Here is a 15,946-nt window from a genome sequence, read left to right as displayed (position 1 = left end):
AAGCACTTTCTATGTACAATAGCAAGAGTACATTTCTGTGTTGAATGCGGTTTGGGACCTACTCTATGAGGCAGAATATCATCATGTAATTTTAAGCATGACAACAAGGCACACTCTAGATAAGGATAACACATAAGGCATGGCCATACACCTGTGTGTGCCTGGCAGGGAGACGGGGAAGTCTCATTTAATGAAGCCGGGGTGCCTGTTGCACCTTAACATCCTCAGTCCACATCAAGTTCACAACGTCCTTCTGACATCAAACCACAGGTATCACATACTTTTCCATACTTTCCACCCAAGATTAAAATATGCAGAGCACACCGTGATAAAGACGCCTCCATCCCCAGCATGTGGGCTCACATTCTGTAGAATTACATACTTTCAGGGCAAAATGGTGACCAGGTTGTAGTGGCAAGCAAGACTGGGCTCCGTGGGGACAGCAGGCCCTGCAGCAGCCACCACTCCAGTTGCCACAGTCTGATGCAGCTGCAGAGAAGCTGTGGCTGAGGCCATTCACTTTGTGAGAGAACCGCACAGGAGGGAAAAGGTAGGGAAGGTAGGGAAGAGGGCAATGTCAGGCTTCTGAGCCCAAGCCAAGCCATCGCATCCCCTGTGACTTGCACATATATGCCCAGATGGCCTGAAGTAACTGAAGAATCACAAAAGAAGTGCAAATGCCCTGTCCGGCCTTAACTGATGACATTCCACCACAAAAGAAGTGAAAATGGCCGGTTCTTGCCTTAAGTGATGATATTATCTTGTGAAATTCCTTTTCCTGGCTCATCCTGGCTCAAAAAGCTCCCACACTGAGCACCTTGTGACCCCCACTCCTGCCCACCAGAGAACAACCCCCCTTTGACTGTAATTTTCCTTTACCTACCCAAATCCTATAAAATGGCCCCACCCTTATCTCCCTCCACTGACTCTCTTTTAGGACTCAGCCCGCCTGCACCCAGGTGATTAAAAAGCTTTATTGCTCACACAAAGCCTGTTTGGTGGTCTCTTCACACGGACGTACATGACAGGCAGGTGCAGAGCCAGGGAAGGATCTGTGATGAGAACAGAAAGGAATGCGCCTCCCTGTACACACACTCGGAGTTTATGACAATGTGGGTAGGGGGCTGAACTGGATGCCTGAGAACATTCCTCCAAGTTCCTTTGCTGATTTTCTAAATATTGGTGTAAACTCTGAACTCAGAAAATTTTTTTAAATCACTTCAATCAACATCTTTGTCTGGTGCTCAGCATCATCATGTCTACATGATTATCTAGAAAACCAACTTCGGTTCTAAGGCTCACGTCCTCCTACAGTGTCCCAGGGATTTTACAAGGGAATGCACCTCTCATTCGCATCAAGAACACACACAACTACCATTAAATAAATGCTTAATTTGCTTACACAATTTTTTAAACACCCAGATTTGAAATACAATAGAGAAGACAACTTTTTGATAGCTCTGCTTGCCAACTGGAGAAAATAACCTGCCATGATTTCTAACCAGTCAACCACCTGTCTTCCCTGGCTGCAGTAGGAGCAATCTTTCTGAGCTCAGGATTAAAAAGAACCTAGCTGGTTAAGGGACAGATAATCATCAGTTCTCAGCAGGCCTCCTGGGTCCCAAATCCCCATGTGATACGTGGAAGTAAAAAGCTATCAATGACCAAGCATCTGGACGCTTATCCCACCTTGCCATCTGCTTCTCCTGCCATGCAAATATAAAATTAATAAGCCTGCTATTAGAGAACAGAGTTGGTGCTGCATCTGTCTTCCTAAAATTACGGATAATTACCAGCCCACAATGGCTTCTAATCAGATTTGAGTGGTCCCTTAGACAGGAAGCTAAAGTGCCTCAGCCCTAAACTGAGAAGAAAACAGAAACTGGAATGTTCTAGGTTTGATTTTTTTCCCCCTTGTTCTAAAGTTGCTGTCCCCAAATCTCCTTCTACTGTCTTGTTTATAAAATGTATGAGAAACAGGGAAATTTAAAGACACTATAGAAATGGCCACTTTTTCTAGGTACAAACTTCGTCAACATGATTTTCAGCTGCTGGGCTTTTTCTCCACAAACTGTGAGCCTGGAGTACATTTTTCTCCCTCGTGGTTACACATTCAGAGTCAGGGAAAGTGGCTTTAGCAGTAAAGAGGGGAGTGCAGTGAGAAGTGACCGGGCACTGAGAAGGGCAGACAGGGACTCTACCTCGGTGGCCTGCAGCATTCCTGGGCCTCGGCCTTTACTTTTCTATCTGTACAAGGGATCTAAAGGCCCGTGATTCTAGGCCACGACAGCTCTTCATACACACATACGCAAATATCACACGCCTATGTGAAAAGCTGTGACACTTGGCTGATTTCCTGAAGAAGTTATCTTGTATCATTTCTACTCAAGTACTCCACCTCCTTCCAGACAAGTATCTGAGGATGATGGGCGATCCCCCAGCAATGTGTGTAACCTCTCCTGCTTATGATCCCTGTTCACATAGCATTTTCCAAAAGCATTTGGTGTGAAGTGCCAGAAGAAAGAAGAAGAAGGTTCTTTTAGCCCATTCATTCATTCATTCATTCATTCAACAAATATTGACTGACTAACTACGTGCCAGGCACTGGTGATATAACAAGGAACATACATATTTTTGTAGGTAGAGACAGACAACCAAAAAGTATGTTAAAGAGTGATCAATGCTGTAGAGGAAAATACACCAGGAAACAGGAAAGAAGAATACCCCTAGCCACCCTACACTGGGGTGATGCTAGCGTTACAAAATGGAAACAGCGGCCGGGCACGGTGGCTCACACCTGTAATCTCAGCTCTTTGGGAGACTGAGGCAGGCAGATCATCTGAGTTCAGGAGTTCAAGATCAGCCTGACCAATACGGCGAAACTCTGTCTCTACTAAAAACATAAAAATTAGCTGGACGTGGTGGCACACACCTGTAATCCCAGTTACTCAGGAAGATGAGGCACAAGAATCACTTGAACCTGGGAGGCAGAGGTTGGAGTGAGCCGAGGTCGTGCCACTGCACTCCAGCCTGGGTGACAGAGCAAGACTCTGTCTCAAAAAAAGTAAAAATAAAAATAAAATGTAAACAGAGAATAAGATACCAAAAGAAAGAACGTGAACGATTAATTGTAACAAAAGCCTTTGTAAGCTGATACTTTCCTTCCTGGATCCTTTTACCTTACAAATGGAAAAAAACGGTGGGTAGGGGTAGCATCAAAATTATGGTGATGTTTTAAGATGGCTTTGGGTTTCAGATATCTGACAGCCATACTCATGTACTTCAAGGAGAAAGCTCTAGCTCTGTAAGCCATCTGGGCAATGGTTTAATGTCTTTTTTTTTTTTTTTTTCCCCAGAGGATTTTTAAAGTACAGGAAAACGTGTGTGTTTATTTGGCTGCTCTGTGCCCGCACACGTGCAAACTGTGCTAACAGGTTTTTCCATGTTTTGCTGAATTTGCCAGCTTGCCATAAACAGGCTTCCATGTCTTAATTGTCTATAAATAGCACGAACACACAAAAATGCAAATCAAGACAAGCTGTCCCTTCAACTGCTGCTGCCATGATGACAGCGAGCGACAATTGGCCAAATCAATACATGGAGACTGAAGCTGTCCGGCAGAGAGCACAGGGCCGACTGCTTTTCCCATAGCATTTAAAGAAACAAGCGGAAACAGCTCTCCACACAGGACAGACACGTCCTTTGTTCTTTGAATAAATGCTGCCAATGCCCAAAATACTTTCTCCATCACACTATCTATATGGAATTCAAGTTCCTTCCAATACCATGAGTAACACCAGTGATAGACTATGTTTAGCCATAATGACCCATTAGCATTCTTTTTCCTCTAAAATGTTGAAATAATAACATTGAGTGTGCACTCACGAGGTGCCAGGCTCTGAGTTTGATCTCGTTTAGTTCTCATTGAAATCCGGTAAGATCAGTACCATATTCTCTCATTTTTCATAGATGAGGAAACTGAGTCATAGAAAGGCTAAGTAAGTTGTCCATGGTCACAGGTTATTTAGGAACTTTTCTCCAAACTTTCAAAAGTTAACTACTGCCACTATTACTAATGGGTTTCTGTTTGTTTGTTTTTCTTTTTTTTTTTTTTGAGACAGGGTCTTGCTCTGACCAGACTGGAGTGCAGTGGCGTAATGATGTTTCACTGCAGCCTCGACTTCCCGGGCTCAAGTGATTCTCGCACCTCAGCCTCTCCAGTAGCTGGGATTACAGGCATGAGCCACCACACCTGGCTAATTTTTTAATTTTTATTTTTTGTAGGGATGGGGTTTCACCATGTTGCCCAGACTGGTTCCGAACTCTGGGCTCAAGAGATCCTCCCAGGTCGGCCTCCCAAAGTGCTGGGATTACAGGTGTAAACCACTGTGCACAGCCCTACAAATGCGACTTGTACAAAGTCAGAGCAGTGAGCAGGAAGAGAACAGAGACTTCAGTGAGTCTCCTGGCTGTTGCAACACCATATCCCTCCTCCATACCGTAATGTGTCTACACCCACCAAGCTCCTAGATGTTGAAGGCAGGCCAGCTCAGAGCCGAAACAGCAGTAAAGAAAGAGAAGATGCAGACATGCGTCTTGATTTCAGTTCGAGCGTGCGTCTCTCCCCTGCAGCTGCACAGGCAGAAACCAGGGGCCTGAGTCTGAGGCAGTGTGTTTGGTTCCTGGCAGGTAATCTTTTGGGAGACCATCCCATACAATTAGTGTTACACTTCTCAAAAAGGAAGTGAGACTTTTATAGAAAAATCGATTCCATTTGGGAGAAAGGTCTAATAAAACTACAAAAGGATAATTCAACAACAAATTAAATTCATCTGTCCAAACTGAAATCCCAAAGCCCTCTGGGCACACAGCTGCTTTTCTGAGCTGAAATTCAGCTCCAGCTAAGAAACAGGTCAACTTTTCTAAAAAGATTCTTTTTCACAAGCCTTCAATAAAAATTCCTTTCCCTCACTTGTCATTTTCCAGATTTAATGGCTCCGTTGGCCTTCCTCTTATTTAGGCCATGAGCACTGACTGCATGTCTGCTACGGCTGGGACTCCAAGGGAGGCACCCTAGGGAACACAGATGACGGCAGCACAGCGACACCCTCAAGGAGCACACACGGGGAAGGCAAGATGATACCATGGCAGCCTTCAAACAGAAAAGAACTTGGCCTCCATACCCCGTCTCATTTCTAGAAAACAACGATGCTGAGTCAGTAACATTTACCGAACAGCCTGCAGTGTGAAGGCAGGCACGAGGGGGCTCCATGCGGGGAAGAGCACCTTCAGAAGGGGGCATGCAAGCAACGTGCAGGCAGGAGACACTCCCACTCACAAGGGCCAGCCTGGGGGCCTGCAGAAATGCCCATGCATCTGGGAGGAGGGAGAGAGGACAAGATACTTAAATGCTCCAAAATGAATAGAAGCATCCCAAGAACCTCCCCCAAAATGGGGCAGGGATTTACGAAAGACCAAACCGAGCATGCGCAGTTACCTGAGCATAGCGCCACCAGAGCGAGCTATCAAGGAAGAAACAGGGTCACTAGAAGCCTGAGCCTCTACTCCCAGCTCTGCAACTCATTCACCCTATGACCTTGGTGAAGGCTCTTAGCTTCTGTGAGCCACAAGAGAATCACGGGAAAACAGAAGATATGAAAACTGCTCTGCCTTTTTCACAGAACTGCTGAGGGAATAAAATCAGATAATGGATTTTTAAATTCTCTGTGAATTACGAAGCAAAATACAAACGTATGAAATCATTCTTACCATTAATAACAGCACTGTAAAATTAAGAGCAGAGTTAAGACAACAGCATTTTCCACCCCCCGACTCCCGAGAGAAATAGTGAGTCCAGCTGATGTATTTGGGCAACCCCAGTATCTAGGCTTTGAGAGCCTCAAACAGCTCAGGAACTCTGACAGTATCACTCCAGCCCAGTGCTCATTAAGTTCTCCAAGACAGCCACTGACATAAAATACTACAGCTTTTTCAGCTGGGCTTGAAGCCCTCCTCCAAGCTCACAGCACAGCTAAACAATGAAGAAGAGGTTTTCTGCTACTAGGCTCAAAAGCTGGCTTTTGTAGATTCCCATAGAAAGAACATTCAAGGCCAGGCGTGGTGGCTCATGCCTGTAATCCCAGCAATTTGGGAAGCCGAGGCAAGAGGATCACCTGAGGTCAGAAGATCAAGAACAGCCTGGCCAATATGGCGAAGCCCCGTCTGTACTAAAAATACAAAAATTAGCCGGGCATGCTGGCGGGCACCTGTAATCCCAGCTACTCGGGAGGCTGAGGCAGGAAAATCGCTTGAACTCAGGAGGCCGAGGTTGCAGTGAGCTGAGATCACGCCACTGCACTCCAGCCTGAGGGACAAGAGCGAAACTCCATCTCTAAGAAAAAAAAAATAAAGAAAGAGCATTCTTTTTTGCTGATGTTTAATTTCCTGTGCTTAATACAGAGAAATCATACAACACTGAAATCCTGAAAAACATATCATAAAAAGCATTTAGTGACTGAAAAGACATTCAATATAACCTGTAACAGTGAGTTCCCCTCCTCTTTCCAGCGAGCTCCACTAATGCTGTGACCCTTAACAATGCTTTCACTAACACAGAGAAAATTTAATAGGACCGCTTACCCCTCTCAGCTGACAGCTAAACCAGTGCTTCTCCCTGGGCTCACTAAAGATTGCCTTTACCTAAAACCAGGCTGCAATGACCCTGTAGATGTTGACTAACAATTTCAAAATTCCCATATTCTTTGTCCACTCCTAAGGAAGGTGAACTGAAGCCAGGTGTCTCCAAGTCAGAACTAACAGAGGCCGTAAACATCAATGGCCCATCCCCTTCTTTGACAACCAGGGGATCTAAAGCTGAGATTATGGAAGAAAACAGCCTGCTTAGGAACAAAGCGGAAACCAAAGCCTAGTCACTTAACCTCTGGTCCAGAAATCCTGTGACAATCCAGCACCCATATAGGATGAGTCTCCCTAACCAGAAACTCCGAAATCCACAACTTTTTGAGTGCCGACGTGACGCTCAAAGAAATGTTGATTGGAGCAGCTCAGATTCTGGATTTTTGAATTCAGGATGCTCAACCAGCAAGTGCAATACAAATATTCAAAAATCCAAAAATGCAAAAAAATCTGAGACACTTCTGATTCCAAGCAGTTTGGATGAGGGATATTCAACCTGCATTTTTTTTTTTCCTCTAATGAAGGAAATTAAAAATGAGGACCGAGCAAAGTCATTCAATCCATACTAAAGTCATTCAATAGTTTAATTAGTACCCATTTAAAGTTAAGTGCTACCCGCAGATATTTAAAAGGATGAACACATACATGCCTATAATCCCAGAACTTTGGAAGGCCGAGATGGGAGGATCACCTGATGTCAGGAGTTCAAGACCAGCACGGCTAGCATGGTGAAACTCCATCTCTACTAAAAATGCAAAAATTAACCAGGCATGGTGGTGCACACCTGTTATCCCAGCTACTCGGGGGGCTGAAGCACGAGAATCGCTTGAACCTGGGGGGAGCACGTTGCAGTGAGCCAAGATCACACCACTGTACTCCAGCCTGGATGACAAAGCAAGACTCTGTCTCAAAAAAAAAAAAAAAGAAAAAAGAAAATTAATTTAAATTGTGTTTTCACATGCAGCCCATGTTCCCATAACACAAGCCCTGCTCTGTGCTCCAAGGGCACACAGGGTGCCCCTTTATCTTAATACTCACCATATTCCATGGCAGCCATTGGCACATGTCTGTCCATCACACTAGACTTCCTGTGCATGAGGCAGGGATCATATATTATTACCTTTCTGTCCCCAATGTCTGGCCTAGAAGACACTCAGTAAATGATTACTGAACTAAGTCAGTTACTAAGACATGTTAAACTTGTATTAACAAAAATGTCTGGCCTAGAAGACACTCAGTAAATGATTACTGAACTGAGTCAGTTACTGAGACATGTTAAACTTGTATTAACAAAAATGTCTGGCCTAGAAGACACTCAGTAAATGATTACTGAACTAAGTCAGTTACTAAGACATGTTAAACTTGTATTAACAAAATTAATTCAATAAGTTTGCCAATGCAGCGTTCATACCACACAGCTTAAATCTCAACCTGCGGATTTATCTTGTGTTCTGCTAGATTATCACCTATTAACATTCAGGAGGCACCTAGTATGTGCTAGGCATTACTAATTGCTGGGGACCTAGCAGTGACAAAACAACATTCCTTGTTCGAAGAGGAGTTCTAATAGAAAGAGGAATAGAAGGAACAGGCTAGATTGATGAGAGAGCTAAGAAAAGGACAGGCTGCCATGGGAAGCACCTGGTCTTGTCTGGATGGTACATAGTTAACGAAGTCTGAGTGCTTCATATGGCATAAGATCATCTCCTCCAAAGAAGCGAATGAAGCTTTGATTCCCCAGTACCGGAAGTCACCATAAAGATGCACACAGCCACATGCTTAGTGTAGGAAGTGAAACCAACCAACCAAACAAAGCTCCAACTTCCAGAGGCAACAGTCCAATTATGAAATCCTCTGGCTACGTTCAATTGAAATTCAAGGTATTCAAGAGGCTAATATTTAAGTGATAAATTAACCCAACCACTTAAAACTAAACTAGTCTTTGGTTCAAGGCGTAAGGGTATATACTACCTTTACAAATTTATTAGCTCTTAATATTTACATTTAAATATGATGATGATGGTGTAATAATAACTTTACTGAGTAGTTACTATGTGTTAGGCACCAAACTAAGCACTTTACACACACATTTGCACAATCCTGTGAGATGATAATGACTCCTTGTCATCCCATTTCATAGCTGAAAGTCAGGTTTATATAAGCTTAAAAACTTGCCCCAGATGACACAGCTAGTTAGCAAGACGCAGGCAGCCTGACTCCATAGGCCTTGTTTAAAGAAGGAATATTTATAAACTGTCCAGCACAGCAGTGGTACAAACAAGAGTTCAATAAATGCCTAAAGAGTACTTCATACCCAAAATTGTTTCCCGCCAATCAAACTACACTTACTCTGGTTCTGCATAACCAACTGTCAAATCATTGTTCCATGAAGAAAAGGTGGAACGGGTAGAGATCAGAATAGAGTGAATAACTGGTAAATATACTTCATGGCAGGTAGTAACAGGAGGTGGCATTTAGGCTATTTCCACATTTGTTTGCATAACACTTTTTTTCACAGTTCTAAAGCACAAGAACCATTCTAAGCTGGTGAAAGCATAAGGCATGTCTATGATCCAGGACTCCAATTCACTGTGGATCAGTGGATCTCAACCTTTATGGTATATCGGTTTTTAACAGCACTATAGCTGCCCAGGCTCCATTCCTGCAGATTCTATTTCAACTGGTCTGGAGTAAGCACGCATGCTTTTTTCACAGCCCCCCAGATGCAGCTAGGTTTGCAAACCACTATCCAAGATGTTCTCACACTTCCGCTCAGTTCAACACACACTCACTGAGATTCTAAGCACTACGAATCGGGCTAAGTTAACAAGTCAGGCTCGACTCCCTAATAATATTGGCAAAGAAACCAATATCAGAGATTTATTCCAGTCCAAACCAAATAAATTGCCGGGTGAAAAAAATGCCCAGGCAAAGTTTGCCACACAAAACAACTTCCTGTATCTTCCCGGTCCGTAGCCTAGAGACTGACTCTGAGCCATGAGAATTCAGAATCAGGGGGAAATGCCAGTCTGAGGCATCTGCCACACTCCTAACACACCCCCAAAAGCGCCCAGCTACATTTCACATCCACTGTCCTAACAGGGGTCGAAATAGGGAAGAGCAGTGCAATACAGAAAACAGAGCCTGCTGGGTGCCAAAAGGCTGGGGAATTCCAGTCCTAGCCCTGCTACCAATCGGTCTGGTCACTTCTCTCTGGTCCTGGTGTGGCCAACAGTTACGCGAGAGGGTGAGGCATAAAACCACAGATGTCAGGCAAGCTCCAGAATCCAAAATACATAGAAATTAAAAAGCATTAAGGTGATATCAAGGAATATATGCCATCAACCAGAAAAGTAACTGAAGTATTCCTTTTCCCATTCATAAGAAATCAAATGTGGAAGCAGAAAACTGAGCAATCAGCCTACCAAGTTGACTGGGGCAACAGAATACACTCAGGGATTCTGTTCAAAACAGCGGGGGTGACAGGCCAAAAGGAGAATGGCAGAGCGTCCCTCTCTCCTCTGTCCACCCATGCCACCAGCACGTGAGTGCGTCCACACGCAGCGCCCAGTCTCCTGTTCCACTGACGCCAGCGTCCACTCATCGCAAGCCTACTAAGTGCCACATCTGCTATGATGCTCCCTCATCTCATCACCATAGACATCCCTGCTGGAGGTGAGTATGTGACAGACGAAAATCACGGAGGCCTAGGGAGGTTGAGACCTGCATTCCCACTGCGGTGAGGGCGTGCTTGAGAGGGACCCCACGGCTGGGCTCTCCATGCTGCTCTCCTCAGTAACCACTCCCAGAGCAGAGCAGCGAGGGGGAATTTTCTTCCTCTCACTATTTTCAGCCCCTTGGCTGACCCAGCATTCCCCAGAAAGCTATCGAGTCCTGACAGCTCTGAGGCCACAAAGCCATAAACGCAGGGGACACACAGCCCATCTGTCTCTAACGGGTCTTTTACTTGTCATGCTGGTCATTTCTAAGAGCAGATGGGTTAAGAAAGACGTGGCAGGTTACCACGAAATGACCCCTCCACTCCTCCGTGGGGGAAGGCTGACTAGCGAGCAGTCAGGCCGGCTTTCTCCCCCCCCACTCCCTGCATTCCTGTCCCTAAGGAACCACAGACAATTCCACCAAATATAGGCAGGAGACAGCCACCTCCTTCCTACAGCTGGAGGGGGGAAGGGTCCTCTCGGGCCTTTCTAACTGCATGAAAACCAAACTGTGAGCCGTACTGACCCGGGCCTCACTCATGTTGCAGGCATGTACAACACAGGTGCCCAGTGGTATCATCAGGCAGAAATATGAATGTGCTTTCCATCGTTTTCATACAGTGATTCCAGAACCGCTATTCACACAGCTCCACTTCTCACACATATAACGGGCTTCATGGATTACACAGCATTTTCACCAAGCCCCTCATCCGCTCCTCCCAGCAGCCTTGTGTGATCCCTTCAGTAAGCTTCCTCATCTCCATTTCTTAAGAAATGGAGTTTCTGAGGTTATGAAACCAAAACTTTCCCAAGAACATCCAGCTGGTGTTAGAACCAGGATATGAGGGCTTCTGATTCTACAACCAGTATTTGTGCCAATATTCCACATGGGCCCCTCCAGGGATTTCTGCCTGATCTTAAAATGCAGACAGCAAATCCGTCTCTCTAGAGTTCTGGGGTTCCCTATAGACAAGAAGTAAAACTTCTAACAGAAAGCTTATACTTATTTGGAAGGCTACGTGGGATATTCCTTTAAGTTAGTTTGTTCATGTTTTGGAAAGATTGTTCCAATGACAATGCGGGGCATCAAGTGTAGAAAGGATTCCATGATGAGGCAGAGAAACAATTCAGTGGCTCTTACAATAGTTCAAATGAGGCATGAGGCGCAACCAGAAAGGACAGAGGGAAAATGCATTGGAAAGAAATGCAAAATGAAGTCCACTCAGACCCAGGATGGAAAAAAGGGGATTAAGCATGATAGTGGTTTCTAGTTTGAAAGACTGATGAACAACGATGTCATTAACTACTGCAGAGTGGTATCTGGGGCCTGGGTGCACCAGTTTGTTTAACCATTCACCTGCTGAGCAGTTTCCAGGCTGTTTCCAGTTTCTAGCCTTTATAAATAATGCTGCTATGAACAGATACATAAAGGCTTTTGTGTGAACATAAGTCTTCATTTCTCTGGGATAACTGCCCATGAATGTGACTGCTGCATCCTATGGCAATTGCACATTTAGTTTTTTCAGAAACTGTCAGCTGTTTTCCAGAATGGCTGTACCATCTTCCATTCCCACCAGCCAAGTGTGAGTGATCCCATTTCCTTGCATCCTCACCAGCATTGGTCTTGTTACTACCTTTTATTTTAGGCATTCTGATAGGTGTATAGTGATGTGGCTTTAGTGTGCATTTTTCTGATGGCTCATGATGTTGAACATCTTTTCCTGTGCTTATATGTTATCTGAAATGCCTCTTCAGGTCTTTTATTCATTTTCAAAGTAGATGATTTGGTTTCACTGCTGAATTTTGATAGTTCTTTATATATTATAGATATGAGTCCTTTATCAGACATCTGGTTTGCAAATAGTTTCTCCCAGTCTCTAGCTCCTCTTTTCATCTTTATTTTGCACTGTACATTTTAGTCCATGATCCATTTTGAGTTAATTTTTGTACGAGGTATAAGGTTTAGATCAGAGTTCAGGTTTTTTTCCTATGAATAATCAGGTAGCCATTAACTTTTTTTAAGAGACAAGGTCTCACTCTGTCACCCAGGCTGGAATGCAATGACAAGAACAGAGCTCACTGCAGCTTTGACTCCTGGGCTCAAGTTATCCTCCTGCCTCAGCCTCCTGGAGTAGCTGGGACCACAGGCAGGTACCACCACGACCAGTTAATTTTTTTAGTTCTTGTAGAGACAGGGTCTTGAGCCATGTTCCCAGGCTGGTGTGGAACTCCTAGGCTAAAGTCATCATCCCACTTATATGCGGCCAGGCAGTGGCACATGACTGTAATCACAACACTTTGGGAGAATGAAGCAGGAGAATCACTTGAACCCAGGAATTCCAGACCAGCCTGAGCAACAGAGGGAGGCCCTGTCTCTGCAAAAAATTTTAAACATTAGCTGGGCATGGTGTTGTACACCTGTGGTCCCAGCTACTTGAGAGGCTGAGGTGGGAGGATCTCTCGAGCCTATGAGGCTGAGGCTGTAGTGAGCCATGATTGCACCACTACATTCCAGTCTGGGAGAAAGTGAGACACTGTCTCCAAAAAAAAAAAAAAACAAAACAAAACAAAAGAAAAGAAAGAAACAAACAAACAAAACATGCTAGAGCATCACCCATATGAGACAGGTATTGTCTTTCTGAAAATTTAATTACAGTTATATAATAGACATGTAAAATGTCCACTTTGAAAGCTTGAAAAATATATAACTCTAAGTATTCTTACCTTAAAATTCTGATTCCTACCTAAGATATCACATACTGTTTACATAAGTATCACAATGCCTGGACAACAACTAAAAATGTGTACGAGGGAGAAAAATGAGCATGTATGCCTATTAATTAAGGTATATTTCCCCCTCATTACACAAAAAGTCATCACGGCAAACCCCTGTGACTGTATCTAAAGCAAGCCTACAGTTTTACTTCTCTGTATAATAAAATGCAAGGCTAAAATTCAAATACTAAACATTTCCTGAAGCCAAGGGTAGTTTACTTAAAATAAATGCCCCGGGTCTATATCAAAAATATGAAAAAGCTAACTACTTAGCCATTGCAATCTAAGTTCAGCTTTTTCTTTTTAAATTGACACATAATTGTGCACTCTACATATGTATGGAGTACACATAGTGATGTTATATTACATGTAATTTATGTGATCAGCGTAATTAGCATATCCACCATCTCAAACATTTATCATTTCTTTGTGTTGGTAACGTTCAATACCCTTCCTCCAATTATCTGGAACTATATATTCTTTTTTTTTTTTTTTTTTTTTTTTGTGAGACAAAGTCTTGCTCTGTTGCCCAGGCTGGAGTGCAGTGGTGTGATCTCAGCTTACTGCAACATCTGCTTCCCAGGTTCAAGCTATTCTCCTGCCTCGGCCTCCCTGGTAGCTGGGGTTACAGGCACCCACCACTATGCCCGGCTAATTTTTGTATTTTTAGTAGAGATGGGGTTTCACCACATTGGCCAGGCTGCTCTCAAACTCCTGACTTCAGGTGATCCACCCATCTCAGCCTCCCAAAGTGCTAGGATTACATACATGAGCCATGGTGCCCAGCCTGAAACTATATATTCTTGTTAACTATAGTCGTCCTATGTTATAAAACACTAGAACTTACTCCTATCCAGCTCTAATTTTGCATCCTTTAACAAATTTCTCCCTATCTCCCTCTTCCCCCACCCTTCCAACGCTCTAGGATCCTCTGTCTACTTTCAACTTCCATGAGATCCACTCCTTTTGCCTTCCACATAAGAGAATATATGCTGTGTAACTTTCTGTCCCTGGCTTATTTCACATAATATCTTCCAGTTCCATCCACATTGTTGAGAATAACAGGACTTCATCCTGTGTTATGGCTGACTAGTACTCCACTGTGTATAAAGACCACATTTTCTCTATCCATCATCTGCTGTTGGACACCGAGGCTGATTCCATACCTTGGCTATGGTGAACAGTGCTGCAGGAAACACAGAGGTGTGGATGCCCCTCCAACACTGATTTCCTTTTCTTTGGGTATCTACACTGTAGTGGGACTGCTGGATCACACTGTAATTTCATTTGCAGTTTTCTGAGGGACTTCCATACTGTTTGCCATAGTGGGTGCCCTAGCTTACTCTTACTCTTTTTCATTTTTCTCTTTGAGACAGAGTCTCACTGTTGCCCAAGCTGGAGTATAGTGGTGCAATCTCGGCTCGCTCACTGTAGCATCCGCCTCCCGGGTTCCAGTGGTTCTCATGCCTCGGCCTCCTGAGTAGCGGGGATTACAGGCGCCTGCCACTGCACCTGGCAAATTTTTGTATTTTTTAGTAGAGATGCGGTTTCACCACGTTGGCCAGGCTGGTCTTGAACTCCTGGCCTCAAGTGATCCGCCCACCTCAGTCGCCCAACAGTGCTGGGATTACAGGTGTGATCCACCATGCCCAGATAATTTTTGTGTTTTTAGTAGAGACGGGGTTTCACCATGTTGGCCAAGCTGGTTTCAAACTCCTGACATCAGGTGATCTGCCCATCTCGGCCTCCCAAAGTGCTGGGATGTCCGCGTGCACCCCGCGCCCAGCCAGCTGCTCTAGTTTACACCCCCCTACACCCTGTAAGAGCTCCCTTGTCTCCATATCCTTGCCAGCACTTGTTATTTTTTGTCTTTTTGATAATACCCATCCTAATCGGTGAGATGATACCTCACTGCGGTTTTGATTTGCATTTCTCTGATTGTAAGTGATACTGAACATTTTTTTCACATATTTTTTGGCCATTTGTATGTCTTCTTTCAAGAAATGTCTGTTCGGTTGGGTGTGGTGACACCAACCTGTAAGCCCAGCACTCAGAACGCTAAGGCAGGAGGACAGCTTGAGCCTAGACCAGCCTAGGCAGCAGAGCAAAACCCTAGCTCAAAAAGAAAAAAAAAAAAAAAAAAAAAAAGAAATATCTGTGTCTGTTCAGCTTTTTGACCTCCAAAAATTAAGAGCCCATTTTGGAATCGGACGACCTGCCTGATTCAGAGACAATCTGTGTTTGGTTCTACTCTGCTACTTCCTATGTGACTTTGGGAAGTTCCCTTAGCCACTTTGAGCTCAACTTCCTCAACATTAACCAGGAATAAGTACCACCTGCCTCTGCTGGTTAACGCTGAGGACTGAAAGGAGAACCTCAACGCCACTTGACGATGCTGCCTGGCGGAAGCCCCTCAATGCGGGACTGGTAGGATCATCTGAAGCTAAGTACAACTTTCCTTTCCACTGTCCTAGGCTCACTCTGCATGCGATTAGAAAGGAATAGCGAATAAAGGAAACCAAAATAATTGCTTAATTTTTAATAAGAAATTTTTAAAAAGTGGGGGTGGTGGCAAAATAGGAGGGAGAGGAGGGGAAGGAAAAAGCAGCCAGTCCCAAATTCTAGTCCAGGGCTCATCCCCGGCCTCCTCACTCAGGCAATCACCAGTCCCCACCTCCTGGGGAGGGGTACTTTCTCCGCTGGATTCACCTACAGGGAAGGCACTGCCACAGGTGTTCAGAAACCAGGAGCACCTT

The 15,946-nt window shown here is 44.4% G+C and overlaps 1 protein-coding gene across 5 annotated transcripts in view; it reads right to left on the bottom strand.

The window, feature by feature from the left end:
• LOC135971347 (SH3 domain and tetratricopeptide repeat-containing protein 1-like) overlaps nucleotides 1-15,946 on the bottom strand; it is a 42,609-nt gene that overhangs the window by 8,771 nt on the left and 17,892 nt on the right. Inside the window, exons 1-2 of one of the 5 annotated variants that reach the window (XM_065546521.2) lie at nucleotides 7,735-7,782; nucleotides 7,388-7,598 (exon numbers count right to left, since the gene is read on the bottom strand). The exons of 1 other annotated variant lie outside the window; for it this stretch is intronic. In XM_065546521.2, the coding sequence (XP_065402593.1) occupies nucleotides 7,388-7,598; nucleotides 7,735-7,761 (238 nt within the window). In that variant the 5' untranslated portion in view covers nucleotides 7,762-7,782. Of the gene's footprint in view, nucleotides 1-7,387; nucleotides 7,599-7,734; nucleotides 7,783-15,946 lie in introns of those variants that run through there. 3 more of the 5 variants (XM_065546524.2, XM_073993920.1, XM_073993919.1) reach the window with 3 other exon arrangements.

Source organism: Macaca fascicularis, chromosome 6 (assembly GCF_037993035.2).
Source record: "Macaca fascicularis isolate 582-1 chromosome 6, T2T-MFA8v1.1".
Lineage (NCBI taxonomy): Eukaryota > Metazoa > Chordata > Mammalia > Primates > Cercopithecidae > Macaca > Macaca fascicularis.
This window is presented reverse-complemented; position numbering and strand designations above follow the sequence as displayed.